A 19453-nucleotide genomic window follows, 5' to 3' on the forward strand; every position below is an offset into this window, starting at 1 on the left:
GCTATGGGGGCCCAGCAGAGTAGCTGGTTTGTGCTCGGAAAGCTATAAAGACCAGCACCTTGCTCAGACTTAACCCTCAGCCCTTGAGCAACACTGGGAAAAGAGGAGAAAATGGCTATGAGAGATCCTGTCCCATACACACAGGACTTCCTGGCCTCTTCTCTGTGTTTCATTCCTTCCCAAATCTTGAGGTGCCTGAATGAAAAGATGTTATGTCTCTAGAACATAGCACTGAATCAGCCTAGACAAAATTAATGTAATTACTATGTTGATTTCCAGATGTTAGCTTAATGCCAGCCTATTAAAACTCTAAAGATGAAGCTTAAAACAAGTAAACACTCCAAAGTAAAACACAAATAAAGACATACCAGCAAATTTAGTGATAATGAGGCAATAGTAAAAATCTCCAGAGAGGGCATTTTAGAAATTGATTTCCATCCTGAGGAATTTCAGTCAGAATTTCCCTAAGTCCTTTTCAGCCTTCCTTTCCAAAGAGCCTCCAGGTACCTAGATGCTCCTAGTCTTTGGTCTCTTTCCATTTGTCCCTCTTTCTATTTGAGCCAACCCTTTCCCCATATGATCTATAACTTCCTCCTGGCTTCATTGCTGTGTCTCACTAGATCTTACACCCCAGGGCTGGTTTCTTGTTCAATGGTTTTGAAATTCAGCAAACAAACGAACGAAGGAACAAAGTCACCTCTATTTTTGTTCAGAAAAATCTCCCATCTCTCCTGCGTCCTCCCCTGAACCTCACATGGGGAGGCAGCGTGGGCCCTGCAGTCCCACAGCTTCACAAGCCAGGCCCACGATGTGCCTCTACTACTTCCTAAACCATATGCTTGAGCAGAATCCTGTGCCATCAAAGCTTTGGCTTTCTCATTTGTAAAATTTTGGATAATAATACTTATTTCTCGTACTGAAAGAATAAAAAGGGATTACACACACAGAGGTGGCTAGCACATTATGTAGATTATGATAATATAACTTTGGGTTTTTTCCTACATTTAGTTTTCTAATGTCTTCTGGTTTCTACCTGTAACTGCTGAATATATTCTTTCTGGTTTTTAGAATGATTAATTTTTTTTCCCCCTGAAGCAGGTTCTTGTTAAATCTCTGGGCTCCTGAAAAGTAAGATGGATGAGAACCCAAAGCTACCATCACCACCTCTGATAGTCCCTACTGTTTAGTTCTCAAATCATTAGAGAAGATGCATTCACCACTCTTGTGGTAATTTCCTTTTTCAATATTAGAGTATTGCAAAACTGTTCTTCATTTAGTCTTATTCTTCTAAATTATACTCCTTGCAATGGGCTAAATAATTAGTAGATTCTTTTAATATTGATTCAAGTTTGCATCAAGTGATTTTAACATTCAACTCTTAGCTCTTAGTCCTTTCATCTTGATATGGCCAAGTTACACATTCCCACAGTCTCTCAGACATGCATTGCTAATTATATGCCTCCCCCATATCCTTACTTACTGGAGCCCTTTCCTGATTTGAAGTACCACTTGCAAAACAGCAGGGATAACTGTTAGACATTGCATTTGTAACATTCAAAATTATTAGCTTCCAACATGCTGAGGAAACAGCTGAGATTCAATGTCTATAACTTTGGTAAGCTGAGGTTTTAGCTGACACTTTGTTCTTAAGCTAATTATGTCTACTGATGGTAAATTTTTAAAAAACAAACACTGAAAGCACTAATTTTTAAGAAGCAAGTGAAATTAGCTTCTCTAATACTTCAAACAAATCCAAAATTAATTCAGTATCAGCTTGTTCATTATTATTCTTCCTCTAAGATAAAACCAAGTACTAGCCAAAAAATTATAACTAAGCAATATTATTATAGATAAAAATCCAATAAATGTAGAAATTAAATACTGAAAAATAGTTCCTACAAAAGTTTCAGAAACACTATTAGAACTGATGTATACAGTTATACATGTGTCCTAATGTATTTAATTATTTTTAAACCTATTAATGATTATTTTTCTATGCATATTTCATAGTTAAATGGTTATTATTTGGGAGAGGACATACTTCAGGATTTTCAATTCAACTGCTCTTTTTTTTCTTGCAATGGTTTCTTAAAAAAAATTTTTTTTCTTGCATTGATTCTTAGAAGACTATTTTATTACTTTAATTATTTTTAGTGTAAAATAATTTACCAACTTGCCTGACCATTTGTGGTAGCTTTCACTTCTTTATTCTCCCCTGTGTTTTTACTAGAGTTGTTTGTGTTTACTATTTATATCTTTCTTATGTCACTTTTCCAAAGAACATTTATTTGTCTGAATTGCTCTTGGCTATCTCAGGATTAGCATTATTTAGGAAATCTGAATGGGGCCTGATTCTGATTCTAGAGAAACACTAAGGTATAAGGAATGTTAACAGGAATTCAAATAGTGAGCAACTATACATTTCTACCTATACTGCATTTGCTACTTCTTGCTGAATTCACACATACTATGCTTCTTTGTGATTTATTCATTCATTTTGCTTGCAGTATTACTGCAAAATAGAAAAGTGAGATTTAGAGTTTTTGAATTGTCTTATTGATGCCTTAAGTGACTAAAAGTTATTCAGCCATGGCTCACATTCTTCTAGGTAGATGCAAAAGCTATATTCCTGGAGATATAGGAAGCTTACCTTGTCTGACAGCTAGGGTGGTGGTATAGACCAAGAAGAGAAGAATGTAATTGAGGAAACTCTGGAAGACTGGTGTATTAGCATGGAAATCTTCTGACAGGTACTTGCTGGTCAGGCCAATTCCACAAATAAGAAGAGATAACACTTGACCCAGAGCCACGGAGATTAACATCTCCCTGAGAAAGAGATAAACACAGCAAAATCAGCAAGAAGTTTATTGCTGATAATAGCAGTTAAAATTTATTGGTTACTCATACCATGAACTGGATTAAGGGCAATATATCTTAATTCTTTTAATCCTTGACACCAATCCTATGAGGAAGGTACAATTATCATTGAGATTTTATAGCAGTGGAAACCAAAACTTAAATCGACTAAGGAATTTGTTCATAGTCATGTAAATAGGAAACGGCAAAATCAGATATGAGGTCAAATCCCCTCACAGGAATCTAGATTCTAGCCACTGCACTCTGGCGACTATAGAGAAAAATGAACATCATATTTTGATGCCCACCATAATGTTAATAAGTATTTAGTGACACGAGAAAGAACCTCAACATTGACCAGGAGTGAACACAGTCCAGCTTCATCCTCAGATTCATACACCATTTTCCTTTATAGATCAAGGTTCTGGATCCAGAGCACTTAGGTGAAACAGCTATATGAATCCCTAAAATTCCAGAAGGGCCATCTCCAGTTCATTCCTAAACTTTGGATCTTAATTTTCTCTAGGAAGCTTTAACACACATTAGGCCTCTGCTTCTCTCACATCACAATTGCCTTTCTATTAAAACTGTTATTCCTAAAGGAAATTCAACACCATAGTGGTATAATAAAACCTTTCAAAGTATGCAAATATTTTTTGTGCCTTTTTCATAGGCTCTGCCCCTGTGGACCACTATAGTAGAGATGACAGGCAATAGTCGAAGTGTTCACTTTGCATGAAAATGAAATGCCCACCCAAGCTTTCTGATGACATACACATGCATTCTCCAACAGAAGAAAACTCCCTGGAAATACAAAGCAGACTTCTGTCCTCCCTGAAAGTTTCATCTGACTTTCCTGGTGTATTTGTACACACAGAAATATAAAATAAGCAAGCACTAGTATTTCTAAACAAAATGGCCTTAGGCAGAAGATCGGTGGTTTTTAAATTTTTTCCCTCATGGAGGATATAAATCCATTTTTTTCTGGAAGGAAAAACACAGAGTCCTGAGCAGTACTTTGATTTTATTTTGATTTGAAACAGAAAAGCATCAATCATACTTTGTTCATTCCATTTGCTTCCACAGAGAGTAAAAATATGGCAAGGTCCATGGACCTTGGAGGACACTTTTCTGAGACGAATTTATTTCCAGGTACTGGCCCTTGACCCCTAAATTCAAATTCTGTAAATGGGTTAAAGACATGGTTTTAAACATATTTCAAATACCCGTCTGCAGCTTTAAATCCTACATTTCTCTATAGAATGCAGTGTTCCACAGGGCCTATCGTACACGATCTGCAAAGACAGCTGCCAACTTCCCTTTGTATTCGTGCTGCTCCTTCCAAAATTTCTCCTTTTTGGGAAACCAAATGGGTCTTATGACTTGCTTTGACAATAGAGTATAGGGGAAGAATGCCATGTGACTTCTAAGCCTAAGAATTAAGAAGCTCTGCAGTTTCCATGTTTTCCCTTCTTTGGAATTAGCTTCCAAGTAAAGAAGTCTGAGTTGACTATTAAATACTGAGAGACCACAGGGAAATATAAGAGAAGCCCAGTTAGTATGGCTGCCTCAGTTGATGTGAAGAACATAGGAGTCAGGATCTGGGATCTTCCTGCTCCAGTCAAGTCAAACCATCCTGTGCCATAGGCCACAGAGATGAACTATCCCCAGAGACTGCTGCTCAGTTGGAGGATTTTGAGAAAGCATAAATATTATTTTATGGCATAGAGTTTTACAATAGTTATACAGCAACAGGTAACTGAAACGGTGTTCTAAATCTTCTCCTCTGCTTCAACTACCTTTGGGAAGCTTTGCCTCTTTTTGCCCCTACCCCATATGATTCTTCCATGAAGCCATAGTTCCAGACATTGGGAGCTATTTGCACTTCAATGAGTCATGGTCTTCGTTGGCTGTATTATTTTGCATACGTTATTATTTCCAGAATATTCATTTTGCTTTTGCCAGTCTGACACCTATTCATCTTTTCAGGACTTGGCTCATCTGTGAGAAGAGTTTTCTGCTCCCCTGGTAGGCATCTCCTTTATTAGTTCTATCTCATTGCATTGTAATTACTGCTTTTACATTTCTCTTGCCTTTGCCAGACTGTGATTCTTATACAATGCTCTTCAATATATCTATAGACAGGCAATCTGGTTGGTTCAGAGGAAGTAGAAAATGGAAGGATTCAAAGACAGTGCCGAGATAGGTGTAGGCAACACTGAACAGTTTATAGAAAGGGTGATTTAAAAAAAAATGTAGAGAGAATCAACTCAAAGTTTCTTAAGGCTGAGAGAAATAAAATATCCACTGACAAAAATCATGATAAGGTATTGGTTTTAGTGGAAAGACAATAAATATTTTAGGTATGTTGATTCTGAGCTGCCAGATGATCTTCCAAATGATCCAGCAGTATAAGAAACATGGGATCATGGTTGGATAGGGAAGTCATTCAAGAGATAATATGCACATGTTATATTTACGGAAGTGATAGCTAAAGTACTGAAAATGGAGAGTATCATCAAAGAACAGAGAGCCAGAGAAAATAAGATGACACTGGGAAAACCCTTGGGAGATTCCAAGAGTAGCGTTGGGCAAAGTGGAAGAAAAAAGGCATCACTGGGTCAAAAGTGGCTGGAAGGACAGGGTAGTTCTTGGTGTTAAGAAAACCAAGGGCCAGGCATTTGTAGAAGAAAATGGTTGTCACACTGAATGTTGCTTGGCGATTAGAGAGATTGAGGACTGGCAAAAGATGACTGGTAGCAACTGCCAACCTTTGTAATACTGATGTTATAGAAACCAAGAGGCTAGAGACTTTCATGGAAGAGATTGTGAGAGGTGACTAAGTGGATAGAAAGTGCTGAGAAATAAAAGGTGTTGACTTTGAAGAATTCAAATAATTTAAAGAGTTTTTTGAAGGAGTAGGATCCAGTTACCATGAAACATAATAGCCTTCATGATAGTTGACACAAGAATGTTTAAAATGACTTAAACATTAATTTACAATAGACTTGATTATACAATTATTGAGTTACTCTTGATTATTTGCCTAATAAGCTAGATCCTTGAAAATGGATTGAGTGAGAGCTGGCATACAAGAGAGTTGTTCTTGATGTCCCCTGGAGCAAACTCAGCTGGACTATGTTCCCTTGGGAGAAGTGGCAAAGGCCATAGCTAGATTGGTAGATCTGGTAGTTCTACAGCAATTCAAATTACAACCATAGTATTCGAAACCTGGACAGTATCCTAAGCCTTTCCTGAACAAAATCAAGCCAGAGAGAATTACTGATTACTTATGTGAAAGAGAAAAATTTTAGTCTAAATTGTGTAGATGTGCCAGCATACTAAGAAATAGCCTTCTGTATACCATATGCTATACAAGTGATGATGAGTTAGACACAATCCTTATCCTTGGGGAGTGATACATCCCAAAATTTGTAAGAGGGTTCCCAAATAACTTAGTAAAAAATGTGGGCCAGTGGAGGTGAAATAACAATAATAGTTGATGTTTAATAAGTGCCTATTATGTGCCAAACCCTGGGGTTAAATTTACTTATTACTTCATACTCAAAAAAATCTTGCAAGGCAGATATTATTAACATTCTATTTTATAGATAAGTAAATGATGCTCAGAGAGGTCACTGAGCTATACTCAACTTATACTGACCACACTGCGAAAAGTTTAGATGAGAAGTAGGTAATATGGTTCTATATCTTTGTACTGTGTTATACCATCATGATGCTGCCAAAAAATATTCTTTGTTCTCACACAGAATGCACAGAGCTTCAAGCTAACCTAACTGGATAATTTCTAGAAATATTTTAGAGAAGGTAAAGACAAAAAAAGAAAGAAAGAAAGAAAGAAAGCTGGCCAGATGCTCTGATGAACACCCCCCTCCTCAAGATATCTGTCATGTGCCCCTTTCAATAGGTCAACACAAGCCTATTCTTGTTTCTTTTGCCAAACAAAACAGCAAATCTGCTGTATTCAATTTCAATTTCTGCTTATAATTAGTGGCCACCTCATTCAGCTGCTGCTGGTGTGAATTGATAGAGAATGCAAATTATGGTTTCATCGGTCATGCTAATGAACATGACACGTAGAACAGGAAAGGATAGAAGGAACCTTTATCAGATTAGTTCATAAGTCCTTTCCTGACTGAAGAGAGCTAGATATCATACCTAATGTAACCTGCAGACCTAGACTGGTTACTAGAGTCATAAAAATAAAATATATCAGTAAATGTATAAAACATAATGAACCTAAATATGTAAATGTTGACCCTCTCTCAGCTATTCCCCTGCCTTGCCATCTTGCCCCATCAAATTCTCTTTTGTCCTTTTATCTAGCACAGGGCAAATCCATATGATGGCACTTGCATAGAAGAGTTCTCCCTAATCTTTTTTTTTTTTTTTCTGTGTCTCAATCTTTCCAGCACATTTATTTTCATCCTATCCCTCCTAACAGGTTTTCCCCTTAGGTAACCACTACAGTTGATCTGTGGTCCCCTTACCTAACTCCTCATCCATCTTGTCCAGAATGCCTCTGTTGACCACTGCCTATTCCCCAAGGCTGAGTTCAGTGTCCTCATCTGTTATGTCTCTGTATCTACTTGCACTCACTCACCAGACCTTACAGCTCATGAATTCTTAAGAAGAAAAAGATGTGTTTTATTCATTTCCCTATTCGAAGATTTTTGAGAACTGTGAGACAGAAAATAAATAAATGCTCAATAAACACAGAAAGAGTGATTGAATGGATGAATTTAAGACTGAACAAATATCAAAAAAATGAAAATGGCAAAGTCTTGGGAGATTTGAAATATGGCTGCTCATCTTATCTTGAAAAAACTACTAGTACTGAAAGACAAAAACAACCTTGTTTTCAGTGTATTCCATCTGCCAGTTAGACACTGAGATTAATAAGCTATTTTCTGGTGCATTTTTGAACAAGACTGGTAAGGTGCTATCTTGCAAAAATGATGCTAAATATGGTGCAGGGTGAAATTTTGCACAGCAAGCTGTTGGTTATTCATGTAGTATATAGAACAGCACACCAGATGTATTCCAACGTAAGATACATAGTTCCTATAATTTTAGTAGCAGAAATGGAGAGGAGGTTATGATACACATTTTCGTCTTCTTTGTTTATGCATTTAAAAGGATATCTTATCCACTTTAAATTCAGAAGGCCTAGACAATGAAAAATGCATGAGTCTCAGGAAAAATAGTGCTGCTGGAAGCTGAATACCTGTTATAATAGAGCTCATATTCACAAAGACTGACATAACCATTATCACCAGCACTTTGTTCTGTTAAAGGAACAGACTTTACAATTTTGAGAAAAAAACTCATGTTACAAATTAAATATTCAAAATAATAGGATTAGAAATAAAGCATAAATTATACCTGTTTTCTTCTCTTAGTTGTAAGAATCTATTCATTTCAATGTAGTGTTATATAATCATATTGCTCTGTAATTCTTGGCCATGAGAGTGAAAAAAGTTATGTTATCATCTTGAAGTAGAGCAAATCAACATATCTTTGGAGGCATCTTCATTCTGTTAATAATTCTTAGGCAAGTCATGTCAGATCTGAGTCAGCACTAAATTCAAATATGCATTCACAAAGAACACCCAAGTGTACTGCCAGGGGAAAAACAATACTACTTGAATGCAGGAGAAATGTCCTGTACTATGTTCTTTGACAAGATTCTTGTTTGCAGAAGTTAGGCCCTTGACTTCTAGAAGCTGTTTGCTGAAAGGTTTTATTGCATTCAAGCATTAATTAGACTTCTATGTAAGAAGATTATTAGGTAAGAAGCAAATACATACCACCAGAGGCTTAACACTAATTGGGATTTCTTTCCCTCCGGTTCGGTACGGTACTCTCAGAATTGAATCTATTCTTTGACTGTGGCATCCATTTTCTTTTGCTTGAAACCAAGCCACAAGGAAATGGTCTCGAACACAACATTTCACTGGGTCTAGGAGGTAACATATGTAGGGAGATATCTGAACTCCAGTGAGAGGGGATGAGTCAGAAATGCTCACAGAGGTTGTGTTTTATGTCCAGAGAAGCAGCAAAGAAGAATGAAAAGGCACTGAAAGGGGCATTGGAAGCCCCTGGTCCTGTGAGTTCCACTAATTAAGCTCCATGATCTTAGGTGTCTCGCAAGGATTGGCATCTTTCATAGGCGTAGGGTTCTTCATGTGAAATGAGAATATTATGATGGGTGAGTGTGTGTACGACACCCCTCACACTCCCCTCCAAATCTTTTTGGCCTCACCTATCTCTAGGGTCCCTGGCCACTTACTCCTTCCTGTTTCATTGATGGCTGTCATGACCATCTCTGCATAGAAACCTTTATGTGGGTACAACTTAGTGGCCCTCTGCCTCAGACTATGATGTTTACCTTGCACCTTCTACCCAGGGGACTGCCCACTGAGGCTGAGGGCCAGACCTCACAGAGGCCTGCTTGGTGTCTATTCATGAGCATTCAGAAAGTGTAAGGGAATTATTGTACTTGAACAATAGGAAACTCTAGCAGAGCAATGGATTCTTTGTTCTTCCTCACCTCGGCAAGCTGTATTGACATAGTCATTTATACAGGCTCCCTGGGGATGCTCCTGCCTCTGAAGGCTCTCAGTGGTATACCCTGCCCTTGTATTGTCCCTCCCTCCTTCCTTTTCTCACTCCTGCTCCCTAGAATGGCACCCCTTAATAAAAGCTGCATGTGTCTCCATCTGCTTTCTGGGGGAAATAGTGAACTTTACATTTTCTTCCACTCCATAATTACACTGATATGTGCATGCCAATTCTTGAAATCTGTATCTTCAATCTCAACTATATTTGAAACAATTCTTTGGTAGTTGGGTTATCAGGAATGTCTACAAATTATGTATAACTCTGTGGGTTTGAGGATTACCCACAGAGAAATAGGCCATTCAGTAGCATTTGCCATGGCCTGCTGGGTGCAGCTTAAGAGAAGAGATTGCATACCCTGCCTCCACGAAGCTCAGAGGGACAGGGAACATAAATAAGTGAGACCATCTAAACAGAGAATGTAAAAATACCTATGCATTCAAGCAAATCTATATAAAGCTGCTAGAAGTTATTGGGACAATTTTAGTCTAAAAATTGAACAAAGCAAATCTGTAATAGTTTCTTGGAGAACACAGCTTTGGGTGTCTCATTTTTAATTAATGTGGCTGGGCAGTGAGAGGTTGGCATACCATTGCAGGGAAGGGAATGCTATGTTGTGTCATAGCAGAGAGATGTGGAATCATACTTGGTTATCAAGTAAGAAATCATAAATGAGATAGATATGGACAGGTAAGTGGCAGAGGATTTTAAAGAGCAAGGTAGAATTTTAATTCACTGGGCATTATTCTTTGGAATTTATGGGTAAGGAAAATGAAATAAACACCAGTTATCATGTCCCAAAGTTCATTATGATTTTATTATGATGAAAAAAGTTTCAATAAGAGGCAAGATTGAAAAACCAGGTATCTCTCTGTGCAAGTGAGACTCCTCACCAATTGCCCTAACTCCGTCACATATCACCTCTGGCAAAGATGCTGAAACATCTGTGCTTGTACCCTAGCATTGCAAAGCAGCAGAGTTCTAGTATTTCCAGGCTTTGGCATGGCTTTTTTTTTTTTTTTTTTTTTTTGCATCTTTCAATGTTATTTGTTGGCAGAAGAATGTGTTTATCATCTGTGTGTGTGCGTGTGTGTGTGTGTGTGTGTGTGTGTGTGTATTATAGCCATCATTACAGTGACAGAAAAGAGGAGTTTTCCCCCAACAGAATAAGGATATTGATAATTTATTCATAAGAAATACTAACTGAGGCTAATTAGACAATTATCATCACACTGAATAGAAAAATTTTAAAATAATAAAATAACACCCCAAAACTGGAATTTACATTTATGTTATGGCTGGTTTATTTTTAAATTTCTTGCTGACACTATGGAACATCTTAAGCTACACTGTATATTTGAAGTGCCCAAATGTAAGTGAAACCATGTTTACAGTTGACTTGTTGGCAATCACAAATCCTACTTAATATTTTTGTTACACGTTATGAGAATTTACATTTGTTTGTTTTACTTTGTAATGTGACTGATGAAGAAAAGTCTTATTAGTAAGAAATGTTAGAAATGCTTCAATTGAACAATTTGATGTTGTTGTTTTTGTTTTTTTTAGAACTAGGGTTTTAACCCAAAGGCACTTAACCACTGAGCAACATCCCCAGCCCTTTTAAAAAATGTTTTATTTTAAGATAGGTTCTTGCTAAGTTGCTCAGGGCCTCACTAAATTGCTGAGGCTGGCTTTGAACTTGTGATCCCCCTGCCTGGGCCTCCTAAGCTGTTAGGATTACAGGCATGCATTACCACACCCAGTTCAATTTGTTGTTTTTATAATTTACTTATGGTATATTTTAGTATTATCTTTGGCTCTCAGCTTCTGTGTAGGAATCATTTTTAAGCCAACTGTTCTGATTATAAAGTTTACTTGGTGAAATGACATAATTGCCAATCCTTTTAACCAGGCCCATGTGAGCTATTTCTGATAGCAGAACATCCTCTTTGTGTTGAAGAATCTCTCTACCTTAAGAGACAGCCATTTATAGAAGCTAATCACAAAAAGAACACATATAATATGACCCCCTTAATATGAAATGTTTAGAACAGGCCAATCTACAAAGATAGGAGGCAGATGGCTGGTGGCTTAGGGCTGGGGGGTAGGATAGCTATTAAAGGATGATAGCTAACAGATGTAGTATTCCTTTCAAGGTGATGGAAATGTTCTAAAATTTACTATAGTATGAGTTGCACATGTCTGTATAAATACTAATACTAAATACTAATATGCTCAAAACTACCAAATTGCATATTTTAAGTAGATGAATCAATTGTACAGCAAGGTAAGAATTGCATATCATTAAAGCCATTATTAGAAAGAAAAAGAATGGAGAGAGGAAATAAAAGAAAAATTTAAAAAGAAAAAATAAACAGTCATTTAAAAAATAAAAAGAAGATAGATTCAGGCATCCAACTTACAAACGAAATAACTGCATCAGTCATTGATATATTGAAACTCAGCCAAACCTAATTACTTTCTTCTTATTTTCTCATGTAAAATAGTTTCTTCTTTTCACATATACAGCAATGATAGTACTTTACTCTCAGATCCTACAGGATCATCATCTTGTATTCCCCGAGGAATGTATACTCCCACTTTGGAGACAACTGACATGAAGGTGAGCTTTTTAATCATTTTCTTGAAAGGCACGAAACTTTGCCATCTTTGTCCAAAGAACCAGCATGGTGTAGTAAGATGAGAGCACATTTTGAAACTGAACAGATCTGCATTCAGATCCTGCCTCTGCTACTGAGACTCATTTTCCTCATTGATAAATTGGGGATAGTAACATACATCTCAGAAGCCTGTCATGAGGATTAAATACGACAGTGTAAATAAACTGCCTCCTATAATATCTCATTTATGATGCAAACTTAGAATAAGAGCTCTTATAACTTAGTACACTTGGAAGTACCAATACCATTTGATTAGTTAAATCTATAAGATTGTGCTGTGATACATTTAGAAGAAAACATATGTGTACATTTATTATCTCTATATGTGTGTTTGTGTGAATGTATGTGTACCCTCAGGTTTATTGATTCACTGAATAATAAATTATCTCCCCATTAGGAAAGTTTAAAGGATTCTTGCCCTTTGGAAATTGAGGAAGGAAAGCAAAAATGAAATGAGGCATATTTAAGGAGTTTTACATGACATGATTATTATAAAACTAATAGAGTTTAGGTTTAAATAGGAGCTTCTGACTCCAGTTCTCACTCTTGCTAACATCTTCTGGAGAGCAGAGAAGAGGTGGCAACCTTTATAGGATGACTGTGATGCTATTTTCTTTCTTTGTGCATTTTAAATGACTTTGACATTTTTCATTACGAAATGCTTTTAGCTTTGCATTTTGGATTATGTTAGTGGACCCTGAGGCCAAATGATAAACATTTAACTTTGAAATCTATTGAATAAATAAAAACAAAGAAAGTATCAAGTCGATTGGTGACTCACTTTCTTTTAAAAATGAACCCATGTCAAATTTCATTATTTTATTACATATTTACCATTTTTTATGTATGATGTGTAGTATATGTGAAGTAGAGAAAATTAGATTCCACTGAGTGCTGAACTTCTCCACACACAATTAAAACCTATTTGAAAAATGTATAATCAACTGAGATCATCAATTATGCCTTTTACTTGGAAGAACATGCAGGGAATTAGGATAAATAAGTAGAAAAGCCATGCTCCATTTTAGAAGACAAATATATCAGGTTTTTGCTTTCAAGCACTAAAAGGATTCTCTAAGTAGACTCATTTTTTCCTACTTGCTTTGCACCAAAGGATGATTCCAATTGCCCTATTCCAAGGACATGACAATAAAGGACTAATTTTATCTAACAGATGCCCTTGAAAACATCTCAATATTACATCAAAATCCAATTTTTGCAATATGGGCTATGTAAATTTCTTTTAAGAAATTTTAATTAATGTATTTTGATTAGGTATATATGCCACTAGAATGCATTTTGATTCATTGTACATTATTGCAGCACAACTTCACATTTCAATGGTTGTACACCACGTAGCATCAGACCATATGTGCAGTCATACATGTAACCTATGGTAATAATGTCCATCTCATGCCACCATCTTTCCTGCTCCCATACACCTACCCTACCCTCTGTCCCCTTTGCTCAAAGTCCCTTCAGTTTTCCCATGTCTCCTGTATCCCCCATTATGGATCAGCCTCCACTTATCAGAGAGGACCTTCAGCCTTTGGTTTTCAGGATTGGCTTACTTTGCTTAGCATGATATTCTCCAACTCCATCCATTTACCAGCAAATGCCATAATTTTATTCTCTTTTAATGTTGAGTAATATTCCATTGTGTATCTATGCCACAGTTTCTTTATCCATTCATCTATGGAAGGACTTTAAGGTTGGTTCCACAGTTTAGCTATTGTGAATTGAGCTGCTATGAACATTGATATGGCTGTGTTACTATAGTATGCTGATTTTAAGTCCTTTGGGGTAAATCTTATTCTATAGGAAAAGGTCACCTATAAGGACAAAAACTATGTATTTACCATAATTAAATATGGTAATGACTGGGAAGAAATTTGATCTGTTGAAATTCACTGTAGTGATCATTCTAACAACAACAGAAAATTCTATTATTGCCATTCCAGTTCAGGGTTGAAAAGAAGAAAAGGCAACTGGAAGAAAGGGAATCCCAAAAGATCCTCAACTGCCTTTAAGACTGAAGAGAAGAAAAGACCAGCAGGAGAGAATGTGTCTGAGTTGAGCTGTCTAAGGATGTTTAAAGACGGATGGTGGAAGGAGCTGGTGGAGAACAGAAAATGCTGAAATTACATTGATGACTACTGAAAGATAACTCAGGGTGGTACATGCAGTATAAAATGTTCTAAGTACTTTTAAAAAGCTACTAAGACTAAGCCTTGTGGTAAAACATTAGGGAAAACAAAAATGTCAGGCAAATTACAAACCAAGGGTGCAATAGCGATGCTTATTCTGAATGAGCATTCCCATTAAATTCATGTTCTGTGTAACAGAGATTAACCTATTTTACAGGAGAAGCAACTGCATGGTTACAACTGAAAACCAGTTCCAGACCCTCAGGTCAGGGAACCACTGATAACTTTAAGAGCAAAGAAGAAAAAAAATGAGGGATCACTTTCATGATCACCTTTTTCCTACTTGAGCTCATTCTGAAATAATCTGTTAACATAAAGAGATGTGCTCTGACATACCTGGCTTAGTGAAATCCAGTCCCCAGAACAGGACGGGACAAGGCACTGTACCTTCCAAACTTTCATCATGGCTACAGTCTGGTCTGTCTTTTTATGGTGGCTCTTTTATACTGTAGACTGGAGGGGGAAGTAGTCAAATATTTTCCAGCTGAAATCATTTACAAATCACCTTGCAACAAATTCATGTGTTGAAATCCTACCCCTGCCCAATGTGATGTCATTAGGAAGTAGGGCCTTTGGAAGACAACTGGGTTAAGGGTGGAGTCCTCATGAATGTGTCTTATACAGGGTGCCCAAGACCTCTCTTGGCCTTTCTCTGCCATATAAGGATACAGTCTGCAACCAGGAAGAAGACTCCTCACCAAATCTAACCATGCTAGTATCTCAATCTCAGATTTTCATCTTCCAGAGCTATGAAAAACTAATTTCTTTTGTTTATAGTCTCCTGGTTCATGGTATTTTTTTTTTTTAATAACAGCCTGAACTAAGAAACACCCTTTTTCCTTTTCTCCTAACTCAATATTTATAAATCTGGGACATTTTAGATCTTGGACACATGGCAGCCATCTTACCCCTCTCTCAATAAAGGCTACGTTGATGTTTGCAAGGTGTCCAAGGGCACAAAAGGCATCCAGTAAGTATGTAGCAAAATACCAAAGAGAATATTCGGAATTTGTCTTTCAAATGAAAAAATGAGAATGGACTCGTTGATATTTTAAAGTTCCACTAAAGAGGAAATTAAGTAGCTAAAAAGTAAACACTTCAATTTAACATTTGTTTCCCCCCTCCCCCCACCGAAAGGTATATTTTCTACCTACCTTTCTCTTCCCCACCTCCACCTGGAACTACCAATTCTCCTTTAACATGACAGCTACAAAGATCAATGCTGGGGCATCATGACAGCAGCTGTATATGGTGAACCCAAAGAGCACCAGACTCACTTCCTACTTGTGAATACCATAGCCACAAGTAATTTGGATTAAAAAAATGTACCCCCCAAATGTTGGTTATTCCCCTTTGTATTTGAAATCACAGAAGCATGTAGCATTGGAAAATTTCTGCTTTATTAATCTAACTCAAAGCCAACAACCACTCAAAAGATAGTTTCAATTTTTCCTGGAAAATGAATGAGGTCAACATCCTTCCACTTACCCAGTACTCTCGTGATATGGGACCTTTTAAGATTATATTCACCAGGACCCACTGCATTCCAGTACAGCATGTCTACTCCTTAACAGAAAAGCAATTTCCAGACAATTTAGTATTTTGAACTATCCCTAAAGAAAAGAGTTTTAAATTCTATCCTTGTTTCCCTTGCTACCCTAAAATTTTCATCACGACTGAAAATTATTTGAATAAAATCTGAATATCACTTCTTTTCCTTTACTGATCCATTTATGTGCATGTGTCTGATGAGAAAACAAGGGAGGGGCTAAAAATATCCTTATTGGAAGTAAAAATGAACTGATATGAAGTACCTATCTTACCAGTGCACACATTGCCCAAGAGATTAAATTCAAATTAGATGTGTGTGACATACATAATGATGAATACACATTTTGTTTCCCTTAGTGCTCCTGAGGACCAGTTAGTTTATTCATGAAGTGGATGATTTTGGATAGAACACTGTAGGGGGTCAAAAAACTCCACTGCATCTTTAAAATAAAAATAGTAAATTAAATGAATCAAGGTGCAACATGTAAAATGATGTATGCATTCTGCTGAATTTAATTGAATTCTAATTAAATTACTTGGAGCAAGATAAATTAGATTGTTTTTCAAGCACATTTCAGATAAACTTAATGAAGTTCTATAAGTGAAAAAGACAGAATGGGCTTTGTTTAATGACTCGTTTGCTGATATATTCCCTTGGAGTGAAGAAGAGGTCAGGCTGACCTTGGGTCATTTCTTTCTGGAATGACATAGATGTTACATTAACTTCTGAAAAACTGGCTAAAAAGAGACCAGGTCATACTTTATATTGATGGTAAAATAATTTATTGAGGCATTTAGTTATGTGGTTTTCCTCTCTACAGTTTTTCTCTATGGTTTTGAGCTCCGTGGCATCAGGATATTTTCTGTTGAGAAGGAAACAGAGGAGGCTAAAACAAGTGTTTCCTCAAGCATCCTCCTATTTGTTTCTGCAATCCCACAGAGATGATTAGGTCAGGGATAGGGAAGTGATTGGCAACCAGAACCATCCTCTCATTCCAACTCTGGGAAGGAGAGGTTACAGACATGTAGGCAGAATGGCTTGATAACCATTCAGGGAAATCTTATCCCAAAATTTGTCTCATCCTGCATAGATTCTTGTGCCTGAGGCTCACGGAAAACCTGCAAAGCTTCAGGATTCCAGGGACAGTACAGACCTGCAAAATATGCATACTTGTACTCTAGTGTGTTTTGATCCACATATGACTCTGGGTCATTTGGTCCTAGAAGAATGGATTGGGTTGGAAGGAGTCTAGAGGGAGGATTGGGGGGTGGGGGGATTGGGCTTCCCTCCGTCTCGCCAAATGGCTGATAGAGAATTTCTTCTTAATCAAGAACCAAGAGAACTTGGAGTTGGATTTAATTTATTTGTGAAAATTAGTGAAAAAAAAGTTCTCCATTTCTTCCACTTTTGGAAAAGTTCATGTCCATTTTTTTAAATTCACATTTTAATTGGTTGTTCAAAACATTACATAGCTCTTGACATATCATATTTCATACATTTGATTCAAGTGGGTTATGAACTCCCATTTTTCTCCCATATACAGATTGCAGAATCACATCGGTTACACATCCACAGTTTTACATACTAGTGTCTGTTGTATTCTGCTGTCTTTCCTATCCTCTACTATCCCCCCTTCCCTCCTTATGTCCATTTTGGTTAAGCAAAAAGTCACTCATGACTAAAGCATCTCACTTCCCTAAAACCCTTCTTTTTCCACTCCTTTGGCAAATACTTGGCATTTTATCATGAGCAAGGACTACAGTTCCTTTTGCTTGGAGTAGAAGTGAGCAAAGTTTGAGAGGGTAGGGAAGAGGCAGAAAGGAAAGATTTTAAAAGCTAAGAGATATTTACATGATATGATAAGAGATGGATGAGGAATAGGTAAAGTATCATGTGTAATTGTATCTGGAAAAACAGAGCTACTCATACAACAATTACCCATTTTTCTAAAACAACAACATAAAAAGTCAAATGAGAGTGGGTTAAGGGTCTGCATAAATTGCCTCACCATGAATGAACTGATATTGCCTAATTTGTATTCCAGTTCCATAGCTAATCCAAGGAAGGTGAGAAATCAGGCCCTTTGAAGAACAAATGTAATATCTACTGTGATACATATTTCATAAAATGTTTTCTTACAGAGTGTTTTCTGTGCATTCCCAATGCTGTCTGATATATCAGTGAGAGAGATGAGAGGGACAAGTTTTCTCACTAACTGGTCTTTTCATGTTTGGCAATAAAGTTTTGGTTCAAGCATTTTCCTTTTTGGTATTTATTAAAAGCATATGACTGGAGGTAGAGCACGACATGAGTTGCTTTTGGAATTTTTTATTTGTTTTTGTGGTACTGGGGATTGAGCCAGGGGCACTCTTCCACTGAGCTACATCCTCAGTCCTTTTTATTTTAAAACAGGGTCTTGCTAATTTGTCAAGACTGGCCTTGAATTTTTGATCCTGCTACCTCAGCCTCCCAAGTAGATGAGATTATAAGCATGTGCTATCATACCTGGCTATTTTGGGATCCCTTAAAAATAAAAAAAGGAGGTGTAGAAGTAGATGGGTTTTGCTAGTCAGCTTTTTGTTACTGTAATAAACACCTGAGATAACCAACTTAGAAAGAGAAGAGGTTTATTTGGATCATGATTTCACAGGTTGCAGTCCATGATGAATTGGCCCTGTTGCTTTGGGCCTGTGGTTAGGCAGATCATAGTAGAAGCATGCGGAAGAGCAAAACCACTTATCTCACATCTGGGGAGTGAAAAAAAAGTTTTAGGGTCCCATTATCCCCTTTGATGGCATGTCTCCAATGACCTAAAGACCTCCCACCAGGCCCCACCTACCAAAGATTTTACCAGTCTAAAAAGCACCATGCTAACAACCAAGTGTGCACCACATGGACTTTGGAGGACACTTAAGATCTATAACATAGCATGTGTTAATGAAGGAGAAACAAAGCTCCATCCTCTATTAAGGCAAATATTCCTTCAAAAATTTAAGTGCTGTAATTTGACTCTAATATGATTAGAAACTAAAAGAAATAAAAAGGTTTATTCTTATCGAGGCATGCCTGTTAGCACAGAGACCTAGAAATCCCAGACAAACAGTTAAATAAACCTGAAGGTATTTTTAAATGATCTACGTTAAGTATTTCAGCACTTCAGGGACAATTCTGTGTCCACATCTTTTCAAAGACGAAAGAGGTACAGACATAGAGTAGTGTGCTGGAAAAAAGTTAGTAACCATAGATTATGTGTAAGGCAAGAGTGAAGAACCTTTTGAATGCTTTACAAATACTCTAAGGTGAGTGAATACCATTGCTAATACTAGGGAAATTTATTCCAAAAACGAGGGGTGGGGGGCTAATTCACAGTACAGCATCAGCAGCTAAGGGGCAGGCAGTGGGGGGAAAACACTGTGCTCTTAGTAGAGCATTATGGGGAGGAGGCCCAAATGAGACTATTCACATGATGCTGTTCAACGTCAAGCCTCATAGTGAACTTGGTTGGCAATAACGAA

The 19453-nt window shown here is 37.1% G+C and overlaps 1 protein-coding gene across 1 annotated transcript in view; it reads right to left on the bottom strand.

Moving 5' to 3' along the window:
• Positions 1-19453, bottom strand: part of Slc35f1 (solute carrier family 35 member F1) — a 374177-nt gene that overhangs the window by 145945 nt on the left and 208779 nt on the right. The window contains exon 2 of the mRNA XM_076859791.2: positions 2651-2826. Coding sequence (XP_076715906.1) covers positions 2651-2826 — 176 coding nt within the window. The remainder of the gene's footprint in view (positions 1-2650; positions 2827-19453) is intronic.

The sequence above is a fragment of the Callospermophilus lateralis genome, chromosome 6 (assembly GCF_048772815.1).
Source record: "Callospermophilus lateralis isolate mCalLat2 chromosome 6, mCalLat2.hap1, whole genome shotgun sequence".
Lineage (NCBI taxonomy): Eukaryota > Metazoa > Chordata > Mammalia > Rodentia > Sciuridae > Callospermophilus > Callospermophilus lateralis.